The 18,988-nt window shown below is 39.5% G+C and overlaps 1 protein-coding gene across 4 annotated transcripts; it reads right to left on the bottom strand.

Moving 5' to 3' along the window:
• Positions 1-3,000: 3,000 nt before the first annotated feature.
• rilpl1 (Rab interacting lysosomal protein-like 1) lies at positions 3,001-18,055 on the bottom strand. 4 transcript variants are annotated; one of them, XM_014999442.2, is made up of 9 exons: positions 17,474-17,797; positions 14,304-14,451; positions 12,612-12,730; positions 11,604-11,852; positions 10,562-10,732; positions 8,884-8,934; positions 8,645-8,799; positions 7,620-7,724; positions 3,001-5,160 (listed from the first exon to the last, which is right to left on the bottom strand). In XM_014999442.2, exons 1-9 carry the CDS (start codon positions 17,762-17,764, stop codon positions 5,022-5,024), a joined length of 1,428 nt encoding a protein of 475 aa, XP_014854928.2. In that variant the 5' UTR covers positions 17,765-17,797; the 3' UTR covers positions 3,001-5,021. The 4 variants fall into 4 exon arrangements, with proteins under 4 accessions (XP_014854928.2, XP_014854931.1, XP_087866886.1 ...); XM_088010760.1 differs by lacking the exons at positions 8,884-8,934; positions 10,562-10,732 and adding an exon at positions 6,243-6,330 and having other exon boundaries at positions 5,033-5,160; positions 17,474-18,055; XM_014999445.2 differs by lacking the exons at positions 8,884-8,934; positions 10,562-10,732 and having other exon boundaries at positions 17,474-18,052.
• Between the last annotated feature and the right edge of the window lie 933 nt (positions 18,056-18,988).

Below are 18,988 nucleotides of genomic sequence, written 5' to 3'. Positions count from 1 at the left end.
CCAGATCATTTTCAATTGTACCGCATTAGTATCAAAAAGTAAATAAGGCACAACAACATGACAGCATGAATTTATATGGAGAAAGGCGGGGCATCCTGATCTGACCATTCTAAACATAGATCTGACTTTTTTTCAAAAATTTTCCCATTATTTTAGCATTAATTTCAGACATACTGTACTGTGCCAGTGCACCATTTACCCCAACGGTTACCAACGTTACCGTTGGTCTTGATTTCACTTCTAGAAGGTAAATTCATTGATGAGCTATCAGCTTCTTTGCTAAATGTTGTTTTTAACTTCAGACATAGAATTGGTATTATGGTACATCGTTTGTTGGTATGCTAACTAAAAATAATATACTTTTCAGAATATGTGTGTGTGTGTGTTTCCCCCATAAATAAAGTTTGAATCATTGATATTTCAATCAATGATTTGTATTGGTTGATGGCTGACTGCGATAGGAAGTATTCATCTGAATAATAAGCAAGTTTTAAACTTTTAACTTTGTCTCCATCAACTCTAAGACAAAGACCAGAAACTAGTTTTTAACCAAACGGTCTTTATTTTATGGGCAAATTAAATCAGGGGGAAATGTTGCGTGTGTTGGAGTTCCAAGACATTTAGCAACAGATTAACTCATGTTCGTTGAGCGTACCAATACAGAAAACGGTGGGTTTATACATTACGTTCAGTTAGTTGGGCAACAAAGTAGTTTAGAAAGTTGCTGACAAGCTTATTGGTGAATAAAAATGAAAATTAGTTTTGTTTTTACAAGATTGCACAGTTTTCTTAGCTGTCCCTTCTAACTCGTTGATTACTGCCCTATTATTATTATTATTATTATTATTATTATATTGTGGATTTTTAATATGGGTAAACCTCTGGAATCCTTCTTAGAGGTGACTTTTGTAAAATTAAGTTATTCAGGGGTTTTTGTTCCCCCTCTATTAAGATAAGTAGTTCTTTTTAACCCAAGCTACTGCTGCAGGTACACAGCATAACCATAACACAGCTGAAATGGAGGGAAACTGATTTTAGAAGTTGCCTGCGTATGTTGTCTTTCGTTGCCAAATGAAAACAAAAGTTAACCTTTATGCAACATAATTCAACTATATAACTAGAAGAATCAGCTAGCCTCTGAAGCCACCAAAAGTAACCGAATTTTGGAGGAATTTTACCTAGTTAGCTTAAAAAATGAAATGAGCTTTACCATTATCTGAAACTAAGTAGGAAATATTTGGTCAGAGAGTTTCTGTTCTTTAACAAGTCAGGTTTCAAGGCTGTGTTTTCAATATGTAATTTAAGATTCAACTTTTGCATCATTGGTTATTTCTGTCACAAAAAGTTTAACTTTACATTTAAATTTTAGCTAAAGAGCCAGTTGGAAAAATACTCAAGTTTGGCATTTATCTACTCATCTTTAACTAACTAGTTGTAGTTTGTTGGCTTGTACAGGAAGCCATTTTTGTATTAACAATAACTTTATTCTAATATTTTCTCTGCCAAGACGCATTCATTTATTTTGTTAATGTATACTTATAAATATTTTAAGTCTTTTTCTGCTCAGTCGGCATTTCTTTTTTTGAATTCATGATTAATTTTCACAGAAGCAAGCGATGTCTACACGGAGAGGCCAGTCGAGAAATTTCAAGCTACTGTCATTTCCTGTCTTAACATAACTTCTATTTAGTAGGAATACTTGTGTAAAATGTTTTAATATAAATATTTCTAAGTACATTACATTGTAATTTCTAAAAAAAAAAAAAAACAATATGGAACAGATGCAATAAATATTTAAGTGGGTAAAACTGACTTTTTCCACAGTTTAGGACAGAAAATGCTTGTTGTAGCGCTGAAGAAATCTTAATGCTGGTGTTCAAGCATTCATGAATAAAGATTTAATATGCAAATAAAAGGATTGGTGCATCTGGTTTGTTTTTATGGGAAGATGAGCGTTTTCTGTAGGGGTTTTTAGCTTTGGGATTCAAGCATAAAGTTGTCTTAACCGAGAAAACTGAATTTAGTACAACTACAGGGCTTCACCAATCAGACATGCTCAAAATTTAAAGTTTTTGTCAAATGCTTCTCATCTTTTTGAGATTTCTGAAAAGGTTGATTCCCTCTATACCCAATTTTGATCCACTTGTACAGGAAGAACAAAGATGGGCTTCAAAGAGGTGCCGAGAGCAACTTTCTAGACCACGTAGCCATAATTTGGTGACATTATATCTGCGTTATTTCTGGCATAATGGAGCAAAACACCACAAGGGAAATATAGCTTCTTAAGAAAAAAAAAAACTTACACTGGCCTTTTTGATCGTTTTGCTGCGGCAAAATAAACGACAAAAACCACACCGCTAGTTCCCGCGTTAGTTAAATCCCTCGAGCAGGGATTTAACTTCTCGAGGGAGTTAAATCCCTCGAGCAGTAGTGTTTCCCCGATAGTAAGACACCCCCGATTGTAAGACGTATCGGGGGTTTCAGGGGGGGTCGGCTAATATAAGCCGTACCCCGAAAGTAAGACATATGTCTTACTTTTTGGGGAAACACCTCTCATCTAGCTGCGCGCCGCCTCCTGCCCATGTCCGCACCGTCCCCCTCTCCATACGTTCATTCGACATTCGACAATTTTTTTCCAATATAAGACATACCCCGAAAGTAAGACATAGTGGGGCTTTTGGGGATAAAAAGAAAGTAAGACACTGTCTTACTTTCGGGAAACACGGTATGTGGACACTCGCAGTACCGTGGTGTCGTGAATACTTCCTGGTAGTCCAGCGTCCCTTCCCATCAACCACACCTGCCGTCTCTCCAACGGCTGGGACGCCCCTTTGTCCACCTGCTTCGCTTTTCCCCGAGTGTCGAGCTAGAACTGTAAAGCTGTGATGAGTTGGATGTCCTGCCCTCTGGTGGCCAAAAAGGGTTTACTTTTTCACTTTACGTGGATGAAAAGAATTAAAAAAATCAGCATGAAGAATCAAATGAAGACACACAACACCCTTTTCATGTTAATGACTTTAATTACTAAAGAAACAGGTTTGAACTGGAGCCATGATGCTTTTGTTACATCTGCCTGTCAGAGTGCAGACATGATAGAAGAGAAATATTGAGCTGCTTTGTCTGGACTTCCCTTTAATTCTGTGTTATTGTCCTTCCAGGCTTAATTATGTGAGAGAAAAAGAGAGAAATTGCTTAATTGCACACACACACAAACACACTTGCCTTTATCATCGTATTCTTGCTATATATCATTCTTGTCCTTTTACAATAATTTATTCCGGCTCTCTGAGGAGCGTAAATAAGGATAAAGTGCTGTCACTATTAAAACACACAGCTTATCTCACTGCAGCGAATGAAGCACAAACTGTAAAAACATAAAAAGAAATATAAAACGAAATAAAAACTGCATCCTTCTCATCCAAAATATTTTCTCCTGTGTGACTTTCCTGATGTCTACACTGCCAAGCTGAAAATGATCCATTCAGAGGACAGCAACATGGTGTTTGCTCTGTATTACGTGGTCTACAACTTTGTAAATTTGAGCTTTCATTAAACACACCTTTCCATATATTTTTTCCCATGACTTGTATAAACGTAGTGTAACACGGAGAAACATCTGCATGAAATCATGAAATAAAGCGGATGTAAAACAAAATGTTTTGGTTAAGTCGGCGAAATTAAAGCCAACTTTAGTTTCGGTTTTCAAAGTTTGGAACCAAACACCGGGGCTGATTTGGCATCGTTAGAGTTGCAGAAGTATATAAGTGGAGGATTATTTTATACATTCAGATACAACTGGTAGAAAAGTATTGCTAATTGATGGAGAAAATGGTTAATTTCATAATGAGTCAAAACAAAAAGAACGAATAACATTTTCTATGGAATCCCATTTCTGCCAAGAAAATCCGACGTCACAAAATTTTTATGTTAAATATCGCATAGAAGCTACATAAGCGATCTCAAAATTATTTATTATTATACTGTAATTCTATGACGAAGCTACAGTGGTTGATTTGAAAGCTATATTTTTTAGGGAGAAACCCAAATCCACTCTTATTACTGAGAATAGACGAGAAAATAGAAATCACTCCCATAAAAGTGTCAACCTTATGTGTTTGTTTTTAATAGGGCACACAAACCCTATTAATGTTTTTGGCTCTACAATGATTTGAAAACCCTTGTCCTCTTTGTTTTACTAAAATATTATTACCATTATGTATAAATGACAAGATTTTAATGTAAAATATCTGCTGACTCAGGGATACGGCATGTATTTAGGCCTTATAATAAGAACTAGGGAGGTTGCTTAACGTAACTTAATGAGATAAGATCTCCTGAATTTAATTTCTTATGCTAAAAAAAAGTTGAAGACGTCCAAGGTATAATATTGTAATTATCTCAATCATGGCATAAAGCTAAAGTTAGCCATTTTTGTCATTTGTTTGAGTTTCAGTTTACTGTTTTGGCATGGCCTCAACTTTACTCATTCACGCTGTTTTCTTTGAAGAAATGGCCTCCAGTATTTAAATCATGATTAGACGCAGAGTTGATCCGTGGAGCCGCTCAGAAGTCCCTAAATGCTGGTGGTGATCACATGTCGGGACCAAAGTGGCTGGAAACGTTAAAATACTGTAAAACGAAACGTGTCAAATTTTCCCTCGCAGCTTCACCTTCTACTGATAAAAAATAAAAATGTGGAGAACTTCCTTTTTTCAGTCGAAATAAATTTGCTTGACGCTCCCGTCTCGTCTTCTCGTCAACATCCAGCCTCTCCATCCTTCAACGTGGGTCTACCACCTCCTGTGGAAACGATTCCTGGAAAACTAAAACACTTTCTGGCGTTTCAAAGCTGCACAGTCTCTAAACTGACAACGTATCGTCTCTTATTTAAATAAACCTTTTGATGCATTTCTCCGAAAAGATCCTCTTGTTTCTTGCGAGGCCCCTCAGGTTGAAGCACAGAATGAGTCCGTAGCGGTAGTTTGATGTGCGTGGGGAGGAGTGGAGTGTATTCTTGCATCCTACAGATGCTGCAGAGCCTCCTGGGCTTGTTCTGTGTACACGTCATCTTTTTGCATCCAGGACCTGAAGCCGCCTCCGGCGTCGATTGGCGCTCCCCGCTGCGCGCCGCGCTGCTTGTCACGTGAAAAGAAGCTAAACCTGAAGAGACGACACAGAGAGGTTTGAAACACAGTCATGTCTGTGAGGTCAGGAACTGAACAAAACATGAAAAGCGGTGTTAGGAGTTAGGGTAACAGTGCTGTTAATGTCGCCCCCTTCAGGGCTCTTTGGGGATAGAGTTTAGTTGTGGTTTTAGATCTTGTTTAAATTTCATAGCAAAAAAACAAAAAACTAGGAGAAAGAAAATATTGTGCTTAGGGGAAATTCATTAGGAAAAATGTTGCAAATGATGTAAAAGATCTGATATAAATGTTTTTATTGCTCTCCAACTACTGACAGACCCAGAAGCAGCTGCAGAATTTATACTTTATACTTCGTACATTTTGTCAGCAACTCTTAATATCAGTGATACTTCCAGTTTCCACACAACTGCTTTTGGGTTTCATCAGTCTAGCAGCCAGACTCTAGCTGCTGCTTCAAGATGTTTTTCCATTATTCCATCCACAATGGAGGATATCGTAGTGAAACAATCCCACGGCATTATGCTACCATCACCAGCATCATCATCATCATCATCTCTTGATTTAGAGACGATGGCTCCTCAGTCCCAGTGAAAGGAACTTTTGGACAATCCCAACCATGTTGGACCAGTTTCAACGTAACAGTGGATGAGGACATGAGTGAGAGAGTCCAACATCAGTGTCCGACCTCACAAATGCTCTTTTGCGAGATTCTTTGATTCATTGACACTTAAAACGATTTAATTTTAAATATCCTACAGTGATCTTGTCTGTTAGATCTCTCAGAGGTCTAAATGATTTGAAAGTTATAGAATTTATTTTAAATTAATCTCTGCAGATTTTACTGTGAACCCTATAAATTGATCAGTGCAAACATTAGAAAGTGATTCACTAAAGAACATAAAGGCCAAAGTGATTGAGTGAAACAAAACTAACGTCTATTCTGACTGGCTGATTTATTTAGTTTTTTAATGATCCACCACAACAATCAGACAGCCCCACAATCAGCCAATCAGAATACTACAAAGGTGAGGCACATGCAGCGGGGTGGAGGCTGTTAGCAGGAACCGTGACGGGCTGAAAGCCAAAATAAAGTCATACAAGCGACATGAGGCGTCTGATTGGCTGTAAAGTGGGGTCATCTGGGATCAAACCAGCCGCCACCATCGGCATTATGGCTGTGAAGATCCTGTTGCACAGAGAGGAAGAGGAGGAAGAGGAAGAGGAGGAGGAGGAGGAAGAGGAGGGTGGGGGCGGGGGATGTAACAAAAGTCATGTCAGAGTTCATTCACACACACACACAATGAAACACTAGCTGCGTTTCCATCCACCATAAAACTGTGAAATTTGGAATTATGAAAATAAATTTGCTGAATGGAAACAAGGCAATTCCGGAAAAAAACCCTCAAGTTTCTCGATAAAAATGTTTTTTCTGCCATATCGAAATTAGCGTTTTTCGCAAAACTACAACGGAAATACTTTTTTCGCAGTTCAAGAGTCAACAACTGGATGTTACTGCTAGCGGAAATGATGAAGAAGACGACAGGAAGTGGTAGGAGGATGTTTCGTAATGACTTACGACATGAACAAACTTATTCACGTGTGATTTTAATTGCGTTTCTAATTTAACGGAAACAGCGTAATTGTGAAATTGTAGTTTGTTTGCTTGTTTTTTTAACATTAGCGGAATATCAACAGTTTTGCGCACATTTGTAGTGGAAACGGAGCTACTGTATTCCTGACTTTAAATACATAGTGCTGTTCTTAAAACTTTTCGTAGTTATTATTAGTTCTCCTAAACTACAATAAAGCAAGCATGAAGAGACAATAATGGTCTCAAGCACCAAAAAAGCCAACATGTGAGGAGAAGCTGTTTTAAACTGCACATAAAGGCCTTCATTAACAACTATTTAAAAAGACAATCATGTTTGTAGAGTGTAGGTGGAGAGTGTTAGTGACAAACACAGAAAAGGCAACAACAAAAGCGGGAAAAGAATTTCCCGGATCGTCAGATTTCTACCTAGTGGCTACTTATGGTAGATCACTGGGTTTGTGTTTGGTAGCGAAAGTTTTCAGAGAACATACATTTTCCCATGCAGCCACAAAGAGCACATATTTAGAGTTCAGCAAGTTTCACTGTGTAACCTCTAGCTTATTTTCACAGCCAGACAAACGCAGGAAGAGACTGTCGCAATGTGCTGTTTTCCTCAGATGACCAATAACAGAATTTTTTTTGGATGTGTGTATGTGTGTGTGTAAGGTTGTGATGTGCTGCTACAAGCTTGAAATAAAGTTATGATCCTGCAGATCCGCTTCTCTGGGAGATAAACGGCTGAAGCAAGAAAGCAAAACGACACCCTTTGATTTGCACATGCAAACTAATCATTTCCCTTAACGCAGAGCAGGGAGGGAGACTGTGACAGGCTGCTGCCAACCCTACAGGTCAGGTGTGATTGTGGGCGTGAAGCTGTGACTTACAGTCGCTTGATTCCCGATTCGGGCTGGGCGGACGACCGAGAGCGGGTCCTCAGCTCAGGGGAGGGAGACGGAGAAGGAGTTGCGATGTCATCGTCTACTTCATCACTGTGAAAAGAAACGATTACAGTCGTCAAGCACATATGTGTGGAAAATGCAGGATGAAAGTGTTTCCTCTGAATATGCTAATAAATTAAGAAAAACACATTTTACACAAGAACATGTTGGCAATGAACAAAAGAATGTGGCAATATGTTTGTTTTATTGTGAAATGAGTGCAGAAAACTAAGTGAGAAAGAGCCATATTGTACCAAGTGGAGAATTGAATGAAACTTGGACTAGCACCATAGAAATACATTGAAGTATACATGAGTTGAGGCTCATGAAGAAAATATTTGGACAAATGCTTGTTTTTCCAAATATTGTTGGATTATAAAGCTTTACTAAATAAATAGTTTTTATTGAAGTCTTCAAGCAGGACTCTCATATTTTTCTTTTGTTGGGTTTATTTAGGCTCTTACAAGTATCTGAAAAATAAAGATCCTGGACGAGCCCCCAATTTATTTACAGCAACAACCATTCCAAGACGGACACAGACAATTTAATAGTAGATAGATTTTTGCACTCACTGTACACTTTCAGTAAAAAAAAATACCATTATGATTGGGTGACTGTATTGTACTCATTGTTATAACTTTTGACAATATTATCGATATCTATTCTTTTGTTTATTTATAACGTGGAATGTTTATATAATGAATATAATGGGTACAGATAGAAGAATGACACTGTGGAAAATTATCACTATTTGTTGTTTAAAAAGATATAGACAGATGAGGATGACTCAAAGGTACGATGCAACAAGAGAAACCACAGTATGCAAAGTGATCTTTTTTCGTTCCAAATAGCATCACATCAACAGGAAATCAGCCCAGCATGAAGGCCAGAAGAAGAACGATTGAAAGGAAGCAGCTCTGTTATTGTTAGTCCAGTCATAAGCTAGGAAGAATCCACTCCACTCCATCTACCTCTTGTAGTACGTCAGCTCTTCCTGCAGTAGGAACACTTTGGCCTTCAGCTCATTCCTCTCGTGCAAGACGTCCCTCAGCTCCTGCAGCGTGAAGCGGGGCCGGTTGGGGTCTTTCGGGTCCACTCCGCCCGACTCCTCCTCGCACATCGCCTCCTGCCGAGACAGTGGTGCATCACATAGAGTGAACTAAACCGGCCAGCATGGAAGGAGGAGGAAGCGGGTACGAGGTGAGGATACCTTGGTGAAATATTGGAACACACCAGGCATGTCCTCGTCACACATCGCCTCCTGGTGGCAGATGTTGGACTTCAAGTCAGATATGAGCGTTTTTTTTTTTTTGTTTAAAACATGTAATTAGTTTGTCTGTGTCTCTTTTGTCTTAAAGATGTGACGTGTTTCTCACTTTTAACTCAGCAAACCAGAAACAATCGCATTCGGTTAAAGAAAAACACCCCAAACACATGCAGCTCACTAAGCCACGCAGGGAATTTACTCTTATGGATACAAGTTTTAAAGGAACAACGTCTGACATCATACATTTAATTACAATTTTTTCCAAATTCAATCAGTTTTCCAATTTTTAAATGGACACCACTTTCTCATTTATGACAAAATAAGTGAACACTCAACTGAGGCCACAGAACAGAAGAAATAAGGAAAAATGTTTTCTGCTGAAGCTGCTGACCTCCGGGGTTCCCACAAACACCAAAAGAGTGACGCGCTTTTCAGCAGGCGGCCTCTGCGGATAATGACGCTGCAATTTACAGGAGTTATTAGCCATTTGACAGTATGGTTATTACTACAAAAGTTATTTATGTACAAATGTACATCATTTCTCACTGCATCAGATAAATGTTCTTAAAAAGGTATTCATGTCGCCTTCTGGTATGAACAGTAGAAGAGGGCTTGTTGGAGAGAAATATCAACAGAGCTGTCCGAGAGCATTTCTGCATAAAACACGGCGACAAACTTCTGATCAATCACATGACACTTCGACTGGGCCTGGCGTCAAGTTCGGGAGGCGGATGCTTCTCTGTGAACAAAATGATGTGATTTCTGTCGCGCGTCTACGTCAGTCAGAGTCGATCGCGGCTCTTCAGATGAAGTATGTGGGGAGTTCACAGAACTACACACCTGTCTTGTACTGGTCCGTTTTTACGTTCTTAATCATCAATATGTCCCAGAGAACCTGGAAAAGTGTTCAATTTTCTTATTTTAGGAACACTTCTGCTAACATTGTAGCAGTCATATAGTATAGTTTTAATGACTAATATGTTGAAAATGGCTGATTTTAAGTGTTGTGTATGTTTTGGTGGGTGGGCTTGTCGGTGTCTATTATTGTCTATTATTTTCAACAGGGAAACATGTTTTCATATTCAGACACTCAATATATAAATGATCTATTCCAACCAATTTCATTTGAGGTTCAGAGTTTCCACTGAATATTTTACTGATGTGACATTTCTATCTCCACATGAGATCCTTTGATCTTTTTGTTGCACGTTGGGAGTTTCCAACGGACACACAGATGATTAAATATAACCTCTAAAAATAAATCGTCTAATATTTCTAAGTCTATTGCTGCCTAAAACACCTGCTAAAAAATCCCCCACTTGTTTCATGTTGGTTGGAAGATGAACCAGCCTTTCAGGGTTTGTTGATCACTGAAACAACAACTTCAAGTGCCGCTTGAGGTTGAGTCGTCATGCTGATCTATATTTAGAGGCATCGTCAGTGCAGTCATCTAAAAGTTCTCACCCACTTGGCTGGAGAGGAAAAAACAAATCCCCCGCTGACACGTGTTAGTTTTCAGACTGCCATGCAGAGCCACTCCGCCCGCATCACGCCGTTAGACCGGCAGCTTTTTGAAGCCGTCGTCGTGGAGAAAACTAAACATCACGCCAGCCTGCATTACCCAAAGCCACGCAGCTTCGTCCTCTGCCTCCTCATCTTCATTTCCTTCTGAGCTGAGGAAGGAAGTATGGGTCTGCGGAGGCGGCTCGAAGCCCCCCGCCGTCAGCCGGCAGGCGCCCGGTCTGTCTGACCAACCCTCAGTGCTCAAAACCACTGCGGCGCTCTTATCCCGCTGGCGAAGTGAAAAACACTTTATTATTCCCCAAACAGTCTCTGAGGTAAATGTGACGGAAGATCTTCAGCAGAATGTTTCTGCGCAACAACTTGCAGGATTTCACTTTAATTTTTAAAAAACGTGTTTCATTTAAATTTTTTTAAACCATCACTGTGTCGAGACAATGCAGGATGAAGCACATAAACTGGGTCCCAATGCTTACTGCAGAAATCCATTGCTCAGTCAAAAACAACCAATTAGAGCCAAGAGGAGGGTCTTAGCACTGTCAATCACTTTCATGGATGCAACGCTCACACCCTTGCCGTTGCTCTTTGCTAGGCTACAGCTTGTTCTGCCATGAATGCTAAGGCTAGTTAGCCTGGTGGTGGATATAAAGTTTTCCTGGAATGATGTCTTGGTTTTCCGCCATTAGCACATTTAGCAGCGCGTATGCAAGCTTAACTGACAGCGCTAAGATCCTCCTCCTGGCTGTGACTGGTTGCTTTAGACCAGGAGCAATGCATTTATGGGAGGAGTTTTATTTTTTCACTATTTCACATACTAGCATGACATAGTGACAGTTTTAAGAAACATGTAAAAAAATAAAATGAAATAGTGTTTATAAAAATTGCATAAGGCAGCTTGAAAGAGAAATTGAGGTTATATTATGGAAACATAAAAAACAACAAAGCTACAGAGAAAAACCTTGAGGAGTCCATGGAGGAAACACATCTATCACAGCTGAATGAAGTCACTTCTTTTGTCTCGTTAAACCGCCGACATTTTGCTCGACCACGAGCAAATATTTAAATTCCAAGCGTCTCAGAGTTGTCCCTGATATATTTAAAAGCAGCTGTCAGCCTGAACTTGATCTCTGTGCGTCTCTCACCTCTGCCGGTGACGGCGGCTGAGGCACCAGGAGCTCCTCGGGCCTCTGCGCCGTCGGCTCTCCGTGGAGACGCTCCCGTAGGCGCGTCACTTCCTGCCGCAGGGCGCAGACTTCCTGCGCCTGTGCCTGGGCGCCGGCCTCCAGCTCCACCTTCTGCCCGATCAGCGCTTTGCCCTGAGCCTCCACCACGGAGATCTTGTGCCGCAGGTCGTGGTTGATTTTCATGAGGCGAGACTGCTGCTGCTGGAGCTGCAGGAGGAAAAGACGGAGTTGTTTTAAACATACAAAATAAACAAATAAAACAAGAGAAATAACAAGCAAAATGATTTATGAAGTTTCTGTAAATGCAATTGTCCTTCAAAAAAAGGGGATAGTTACAATCAGGAGGACAATCCAGAACAAATTCGCTGGTTAAGATCATCTACACTGCAGTGTTGAATGCATGAGGCCATAACAGAAGGTTAACTTTAACGGCCAATCAAACGTAAGGCAGATATGCAACAATGTGGAGGGAGTATTAAAAAAAAAAAAAAAAGAAATTTGATGCCAACATTGTAAAAACACAAAATCTTACCATGTATATCTGACGTAGTCTTTGGTGCAATTATCTTAATTCATTTGAAATAAGAAAATATAATTTACAAGTTATTTTTCAGTAAGATTTAGGAGCTTGTTTTAAATCAATAATTCCTTAATATTGATGAAGAAGTACTAGTTCAGCTGGCAGATTTTTCACTAATAATAGATTTTATTCCATGTTACAAGTGAAATAATCTGCTAGTGGAACTTGCACTTTTTCATCAATATTCAGGAATTATTAACTTAAAACAAGCTCCTGTATCTTTCTAAAAAAGTTACTTGTAAGTTATTTCAGTCTTTTACCCCAAGTATTCTAAGATATTCTCGCTAGAAACTAGACAAAACCACTTGGTAAGATGTTGTGTTTTTGCGGTGTAAGTTTCTCCTGCCATTCTCTTTGACGCCCCTTTGCAGAGGAAGTGGCCTTACTGCTTCTACGTCCTCGTTTTTCAACGTTAGCTCGCGGTCCTTCGCTCGAATCTCATCCCTCTGCTTGTCCACCACCTCCTTCAGCTTCATCATCACCTGCTTCTCCCTCTCCGTCATCCCTGGAAGAGAGCAGCTGAGTGTTGGACTGCAAACTGAGAAGATTTATTTCTGACATTTTTTTTTTAATCCCCAGTGTTTATTAGCAGAGAGAGAGGGGGGAGAAGCCACGGTGGCCGATTTGTGTGCGAGTCTGGCAGGTGTTGACCAGTACTGAGGCTGGTCTGTCCGGCGGGGCGGCGGGATCACTGCGGCCTCTGTGTGGGACGACACAGAGGCTGAGACGAGGCGGACACAGAGAAGGCTTTCTTTGTGTGCGCCTCTGTGCGAGGCCGTTGAGCGAAGAACTGAGAGACATGTAGCGGACTTTTTTCGTTTTGTTTTGTTTTTGAAGAGAAAATGTCAAATTCCACAACGTGAAAATACAAAATTGACCTTTCCGGGTCGTAACCTCAAGCAACAGAAGAACAAAGCATTTCTCCCAAATATGTTTAAAGCAACTTCTGCAGAGAAATGAAAGAGAATTGGGTTTATTCCTGGTATTAACTTTAAAACAGGAAACGACAACATCTGTATTCTCATTAACAAGATTAATATGCTATATTGGCATGGATTAGCTAACATTATAACCTTAGACGGTTTTGGTTAGAAGAAAATGCTGAAAAATCTTTCACCTTTTGTCTTTGGGTGACACTTCAGTCACTGAAGCTTTGAGTCCAATTTTCATCTCATTGTGTTTTAATAAATCATTAAAATGTTATTCATCTCCATTATGATGGAACGTGAACTATCGTTTCCCACTTGGATGAACAGGTGTAAACATTTCCACTGTCCAAAGGAAGAAAAAAAATCAATTACTTAGCGCATTGAAGTAGTGTGAAGTAATAATAAGATCAAGTAAGTAAATCAAACATGAGCTCCAAATGTCTCTACATATATTATGTCATAAAGAGGATTCTAATAGTTTTGGGTTTTTCATTGTAGTTTAGTTTTATTTCTTTGTGACGTTTTGTTTGTTAGTCTTAGTTTTTAGAATGCGTTTGTGAGTTTTTGTTAGTTCCTATTAGTTCAGTGTTGTTTAGTTTTAATTTAGTCGTCTCAGTTTTTTCAGACTTTGGTTCATTTTTTGGTTCAGAATTCAAAGTGTTGCATTGTGATTATGAACACATCAATTTGGTCAGTAAATACTCAGCAGAAGATCCCATTTTCTAAAAATGTATTCAGTTATTACAAAGCAAATGACAGATTCTGGTGTTTTCTCCCAACTTTTGCTGAAGCCATTTTGCGTCAAGCAGAATATTGAGCTTCGTAATTTGCAGGCGTCCGACATGAACTGTTTGTGTGTGGGAAATGAATCTAGTCGAAAGGCCAATAAATAGATTCACAAACACGAAAACAAAGAACATTTATGATTTCAGTATGTTTTAGTTTTATAAACGCATGATATAGTTCCAGTTTTTCTCCACTAATTACCGTTTCTATTTACTTTAGTTAACGAAAACGTTTCCTCAATTTCAGTTTTCGCCATTTCGTTACGTTTTAGTTTTAACCGTGACGACCTTTGGTGAGAAGAACACGTGACCTCCGGGTCTCTAAGGCGTGCAGGCGTCGGGTTGTCAGAAGCGCCGGCCTCACCCTCGTGCCTCTGCAGGTCCTCCTCGTTCACAGAGTCTTTGAGGGACATGTTGGACAGGAGGTTCTTGTTCTCCTCCTGCAGCTGAGCGATCTGGGACAGGAGGTCCTGGGCCTCTCCCCGCCACACGTCCTCCACCCGCTCCAACTCCTGAACACACACATTTTTAAACAACTCATTATTACACGACTTAAATCTCAAAGTGAAGCTCCATAATCTGCTGATCTGACCCAGATCCAGAGATGTAGCGGTGCTGTCTCACTTTAAATGAGAACTAATAACGAACGAGTTTTCATTTTACGACAGCGTGAACATCCTGGCTAACACAGGGTCTGTACCTGAGTCATGTCTTTACATTTTACACCACAGTAAAGTCTGATTCACAGCAAATCAGAATTCAGTTATTGTCACTGCGCAAGAAAGCACAACATTTCAAAAGATAGAACAAAAAACACAAACATCATAAGACATGGGTAGACAGGTGCCTGAAGCTGCAGTGAATAGCATTTTTTTTTGGAAAGTTGCTAAATATGGCGACAAAGTTGCTAAATTAACAACGGCAGAGACGTGACCTGGTGGGCGGTTTCACGTTAACATCGGCCGATCACTTATGTCCCAAAATAAAGGATTTCTGGGCCTACTTATCGGAGCAATCCCATTGTGGAGGGTAAAGTCAGAACAATGTGACGGCCCCTCTCCAACTTGTTGCTGTGCACTGCTTGTCAGCTGGCTGAAAGTATGCTAGTACATCTAGAAGCAATAGTCATGGGCTGTTATTAAGGTAACCAGCTAACCCCAAATAACTGTGATACACAGCAACACACCGTCTTCAGTCAGAGGCTTTTCATACTGCTGCTGTGACACAAACTGCTGCAGTATTCTGCTTGGCTCTACCTCTGAATGTAGGAAGGTTTCTATACATTTTTCAGAATTATATCAAAAATTCCAAGTAACGATGAATAAAGGCTTTTCATGAGCTGCATTAGAAACAGCTGGTTCTGGTTCTGCAGCTGAGGAAGAGCTACTATTAACTCTGTGTTTAGACCCGACTGACGTAAAGAAAGGATCTCTCAAATTTTCCACTTGGTTAAACTGCTCTGCTCAGGATAATCTCTCACTCTGAGAGATTTTGACTCATCTAAGCAAATGAACCCTTGAGATGCCATCCAGGTCAACTCCATCAACAAGACGGGAGATGAATCATCTGGAAGAACCGCTGAAATGAAACCGACCAGGATAATTAATGTATTGTTAGCAACTCTCTGTGCGCTGCAGCACCGAGACAGAAGGAAATGAGTCAGTTCATCTGTTTGTTTTTTAGGTTTGTCTGTTCATTTAGACAGCACACCTCTTTTTTTCTTTAATATTATAATATCTACTGACTGATCTGATATTATTGAAGCCAGAAGTTTACAGTCACCTCTCCTCTCACGTTAAATCAGACCAAGCTTTTCTTATTTTAGGCCGGTTATACGACATTAACAAATAAATCTCTGACATATTCACTCATCGTCGGGGCATTTAGCAAATAGAAATAATTGTTGTAATTTTAACTAACCTAAAACAAGAGAAGTTTGGTTTGTTTCAACTTCAGAGAGTGAGGGGAAAAAAACCATATGTATCTTTATATTTCTGGTTTCAAGTTTAAATAGTGTGTGAAATGTCCGTTTCAGTTGTGTTGCAGTTATTCTTATTTTCCAATAATGTTTAAAATAAACTAAAAAGAAAAAGAAAAAAGAAACTAAACCCAGAGAGTTTAAATCATCTGATGACCTTTGTTCAAAAGCAAGCGCACCTCAAGAGAAGGTCAGCTAATGTTCCTGGAGTTACAGAAAAAAACATTTCAGCTTCTTATTGTGTGTTAGAAAGAGAGAGAGAGAGAGAAAAAAAGCAAAGTGCCCTCATTAGTTTTGTAGGGATAAAACTACCACAAAAACCTTAACCTGCTATCTGTCCTACTCACATTTCTCCCACGAGAGCATTTGAGGTATTCTGCGCGTGAAACTCAACGCAGCTCGGTCGCACTTTACCCAGCCACGGCGTCCACTATCTCACAGTCATGAGACCCAGTTAATCAGTCTGCTACCGACTCAGTCACTGTCACGAGAAGCTGACCTGGAAACTGTTTTACGGCACGCAGCAGACCGACTGCTACCGCTAAATAAAAATCACAGCATGCCCATGTTTTCCTTTATCAGCTGCAGCTGTAAAATGTGAAGCAGAATGTTACGTTATGTTTACATATCGAGATTTTTACTCGTAGTTTTTGTTATTATACTGTTTAGCTGTTTATTTCAATGTATTCTCAGATTAAATCATTTCATTTTGTTCTCTAAAGTCTGGTTTCGTACTTTGCAACTGCATATATTTAGTAATTTTATTGAGAGTTTATGCAAAAAACTCAAAGAACTTAAGTTTGTATCATAATTTTTTTTTTTTTTTTGAAAAATTGAATGGGCATGAATATTTTTACAAGTTACTGTATATCAGGGGTGTCAAAGGTGAGGCTCGGGCTGTTTGCAGTCCTTTGAATAATTTTGTGCAGCCTTAGTTCAACAGCGGAGCTCAAGTCTAGTAAATGTGGGACACTTTATTTTATCTTTTAGGGTGATAATTTCAGATAAATAAAATATTCTTCAAATAAAAAGAAAATATTAGGTACTTGATTGACCCCTTTTCTGCTTCATCTTCATTTCAATGCAACTACAATACCCTGTAAATACAACTAAATTTTATTCTTTTGAATAAGATTTTAGAGCACAAAACAACCTATCACCTCAGGCATATTGTTAGCCCTTTATAACAATAAAGAAATATGAAAGCTGTCTGGAGGTTTCCTTGTAAGTGCTGCTGATACGCAGATTTAATGTCAGTATTTAGTAAAAATACTTTATTATTTTTAAACTACGTCCAGATTTATTGCATTTGAAATTTGCTCTTAATTCATTAGTCAAATATTTTCAGCCCTTTCATGACTTTAACTTGTATCCTTAAAAGATTCACTTACATATTTATTTTTATACTTCAATAATATTTTAATGAAGTAATTTCTCTTGGGTTAAATTTTCAGTAAGCACACTGTAGTGAGACCGGCGCAGTGAGTCGGTAGAACCAGACCAACATGGCTCTCCCTCGGTCAGTCAGTCTGCCGTGCTGCCCCGCTCTGTCACACCTGTCTGTGCTTCTTCTCCTTCTCCAGCCGGTCTATCCGCTCCAGCCGCAGCCTGTCCAGCTCCAGCCGCAGCTCCTCGATGTCCGGGCTCATGCTGCTGCGGCTCACCATCACCTCCAGGATCTCAAGCACCCGCACCACTTTGGGCATCAGCCGGGACAGAGCCTCGCAGCCGTACTGGTCTATGATCCGCTCGAACTCCTGGCCCACCACCGCCGCGATGTCGTAGACGTCCATCACCGTGAGGTCGGCGACGTTCTTCTCCAGAGCCGAGCCGAAGTCCTCCATCATGACGGGATGTTTCGGCCCTCCCGGTTTCCTACGCTTCCTTCGCCACAACAAACTTCCTTCCCCGAGACGAACAAGTCAGCCAAGTTCCACCCCGGACGATTTCGCTTCACAACCAGGGCCAAAATAAACCATAAAGGAATTTAAAACACTAAAACCACCAATTATTCAGCGTTTGACGCTCATTCCAAGCTTCGAATCGATTTGTTTGGAATGAAAATCGCAGTCGTCCCATTGCTGCCCGGCCGGAGCGGATGTCCCCTGGAAGCTAGCGGGTAACATTGTCAATGAGCACAATGATAGCAGCGGTGAAGGAGCAGAACTTCCGGCGAGGCGACTCAAAATAAAACTCAAAAAATTAAGTCTGCTTCTAATAAAAAAAATTCTTAATTTTATTTAGGAGTACGGTGTGCATGTGTTTTGTTTTTATGTGTTGATACGTACATTTTTATTTAAGTTTCTCCGCTGCTGTTATTTATCCCCTGTTAGTTAATTGTCCCACTGTTTAAACTAAATCTAGATGTTGGTGTAGCAATAAAAAAAGTTATTCTAATGGAAGTCAATTTTCGCCACTCTGATGAAAAAAACCCCTTAAATGTCATAAGTATGACTCAACTATTTTATGAGATAATAATGAGATAGGTACAAAAATCTCATTAGTATCATATAATAATGAGGTAGCTAGTCATTATTGAGAGTATCTCATTATGAAATAGCTAAGTCATAATTAGCATTAGATATCATGAGATGCTATCTCCTTGCAGCATTTCATAATAATGAGACGCTAGTAGGAGATAGGAGAAATTAGCTGATGAGCTAATTTCAGATTAGCATCTCATAATATTGAGATGTTTTTCTTCAACACATCTTTATCTTCTGAGATGCTATCTCCTTAGCATCTCAAACTATTGAGATGCTAAGGAGATAGCATCTTATTATACTATCAAGATCTCATTATTATGAGACGCTATCTCATAATAATTATGACACAAGTTTTCTTTCTCCTCATGTGTGGCGGAAATGGGCTTCCGTGATTCTACAAGTAGTTTTTCTGCACCATAATTTTTACTTGAATAATGTAATTTGAAGTAATCTTATTCTTACTTGATTACAATTACTGACTGCTCTACCCACCTTTAGTTACTTCACTAAATGAAAAAAAGCTTAGCTAAAATTACACCAGATGCAAATAGTTTAAACAAGTGAAATGTCTTGTTCGTACACAAA

The sequence above is a fragment of the Poecilia mexicana genome, unplaced genomic scaffold, assembly GCF_051168715.1.
Source record: "Poecilia mexicana isolate PSO_F unplaced genomic scaffold, ASM5116871v1 scaffold_12, whole genome shotgun sequence".
Lineage (NCBI taxonomy): Eukaryota > Metazoa > Chordata > Actinopteri > Cyprinodontiformes > Poeciliidae > Poecilia > Poecilia mexicana.
Note: the sequence above shows the minus strand (reverse complement) of the source record. Positions and strands in the feature narration are given on the sequence as shown.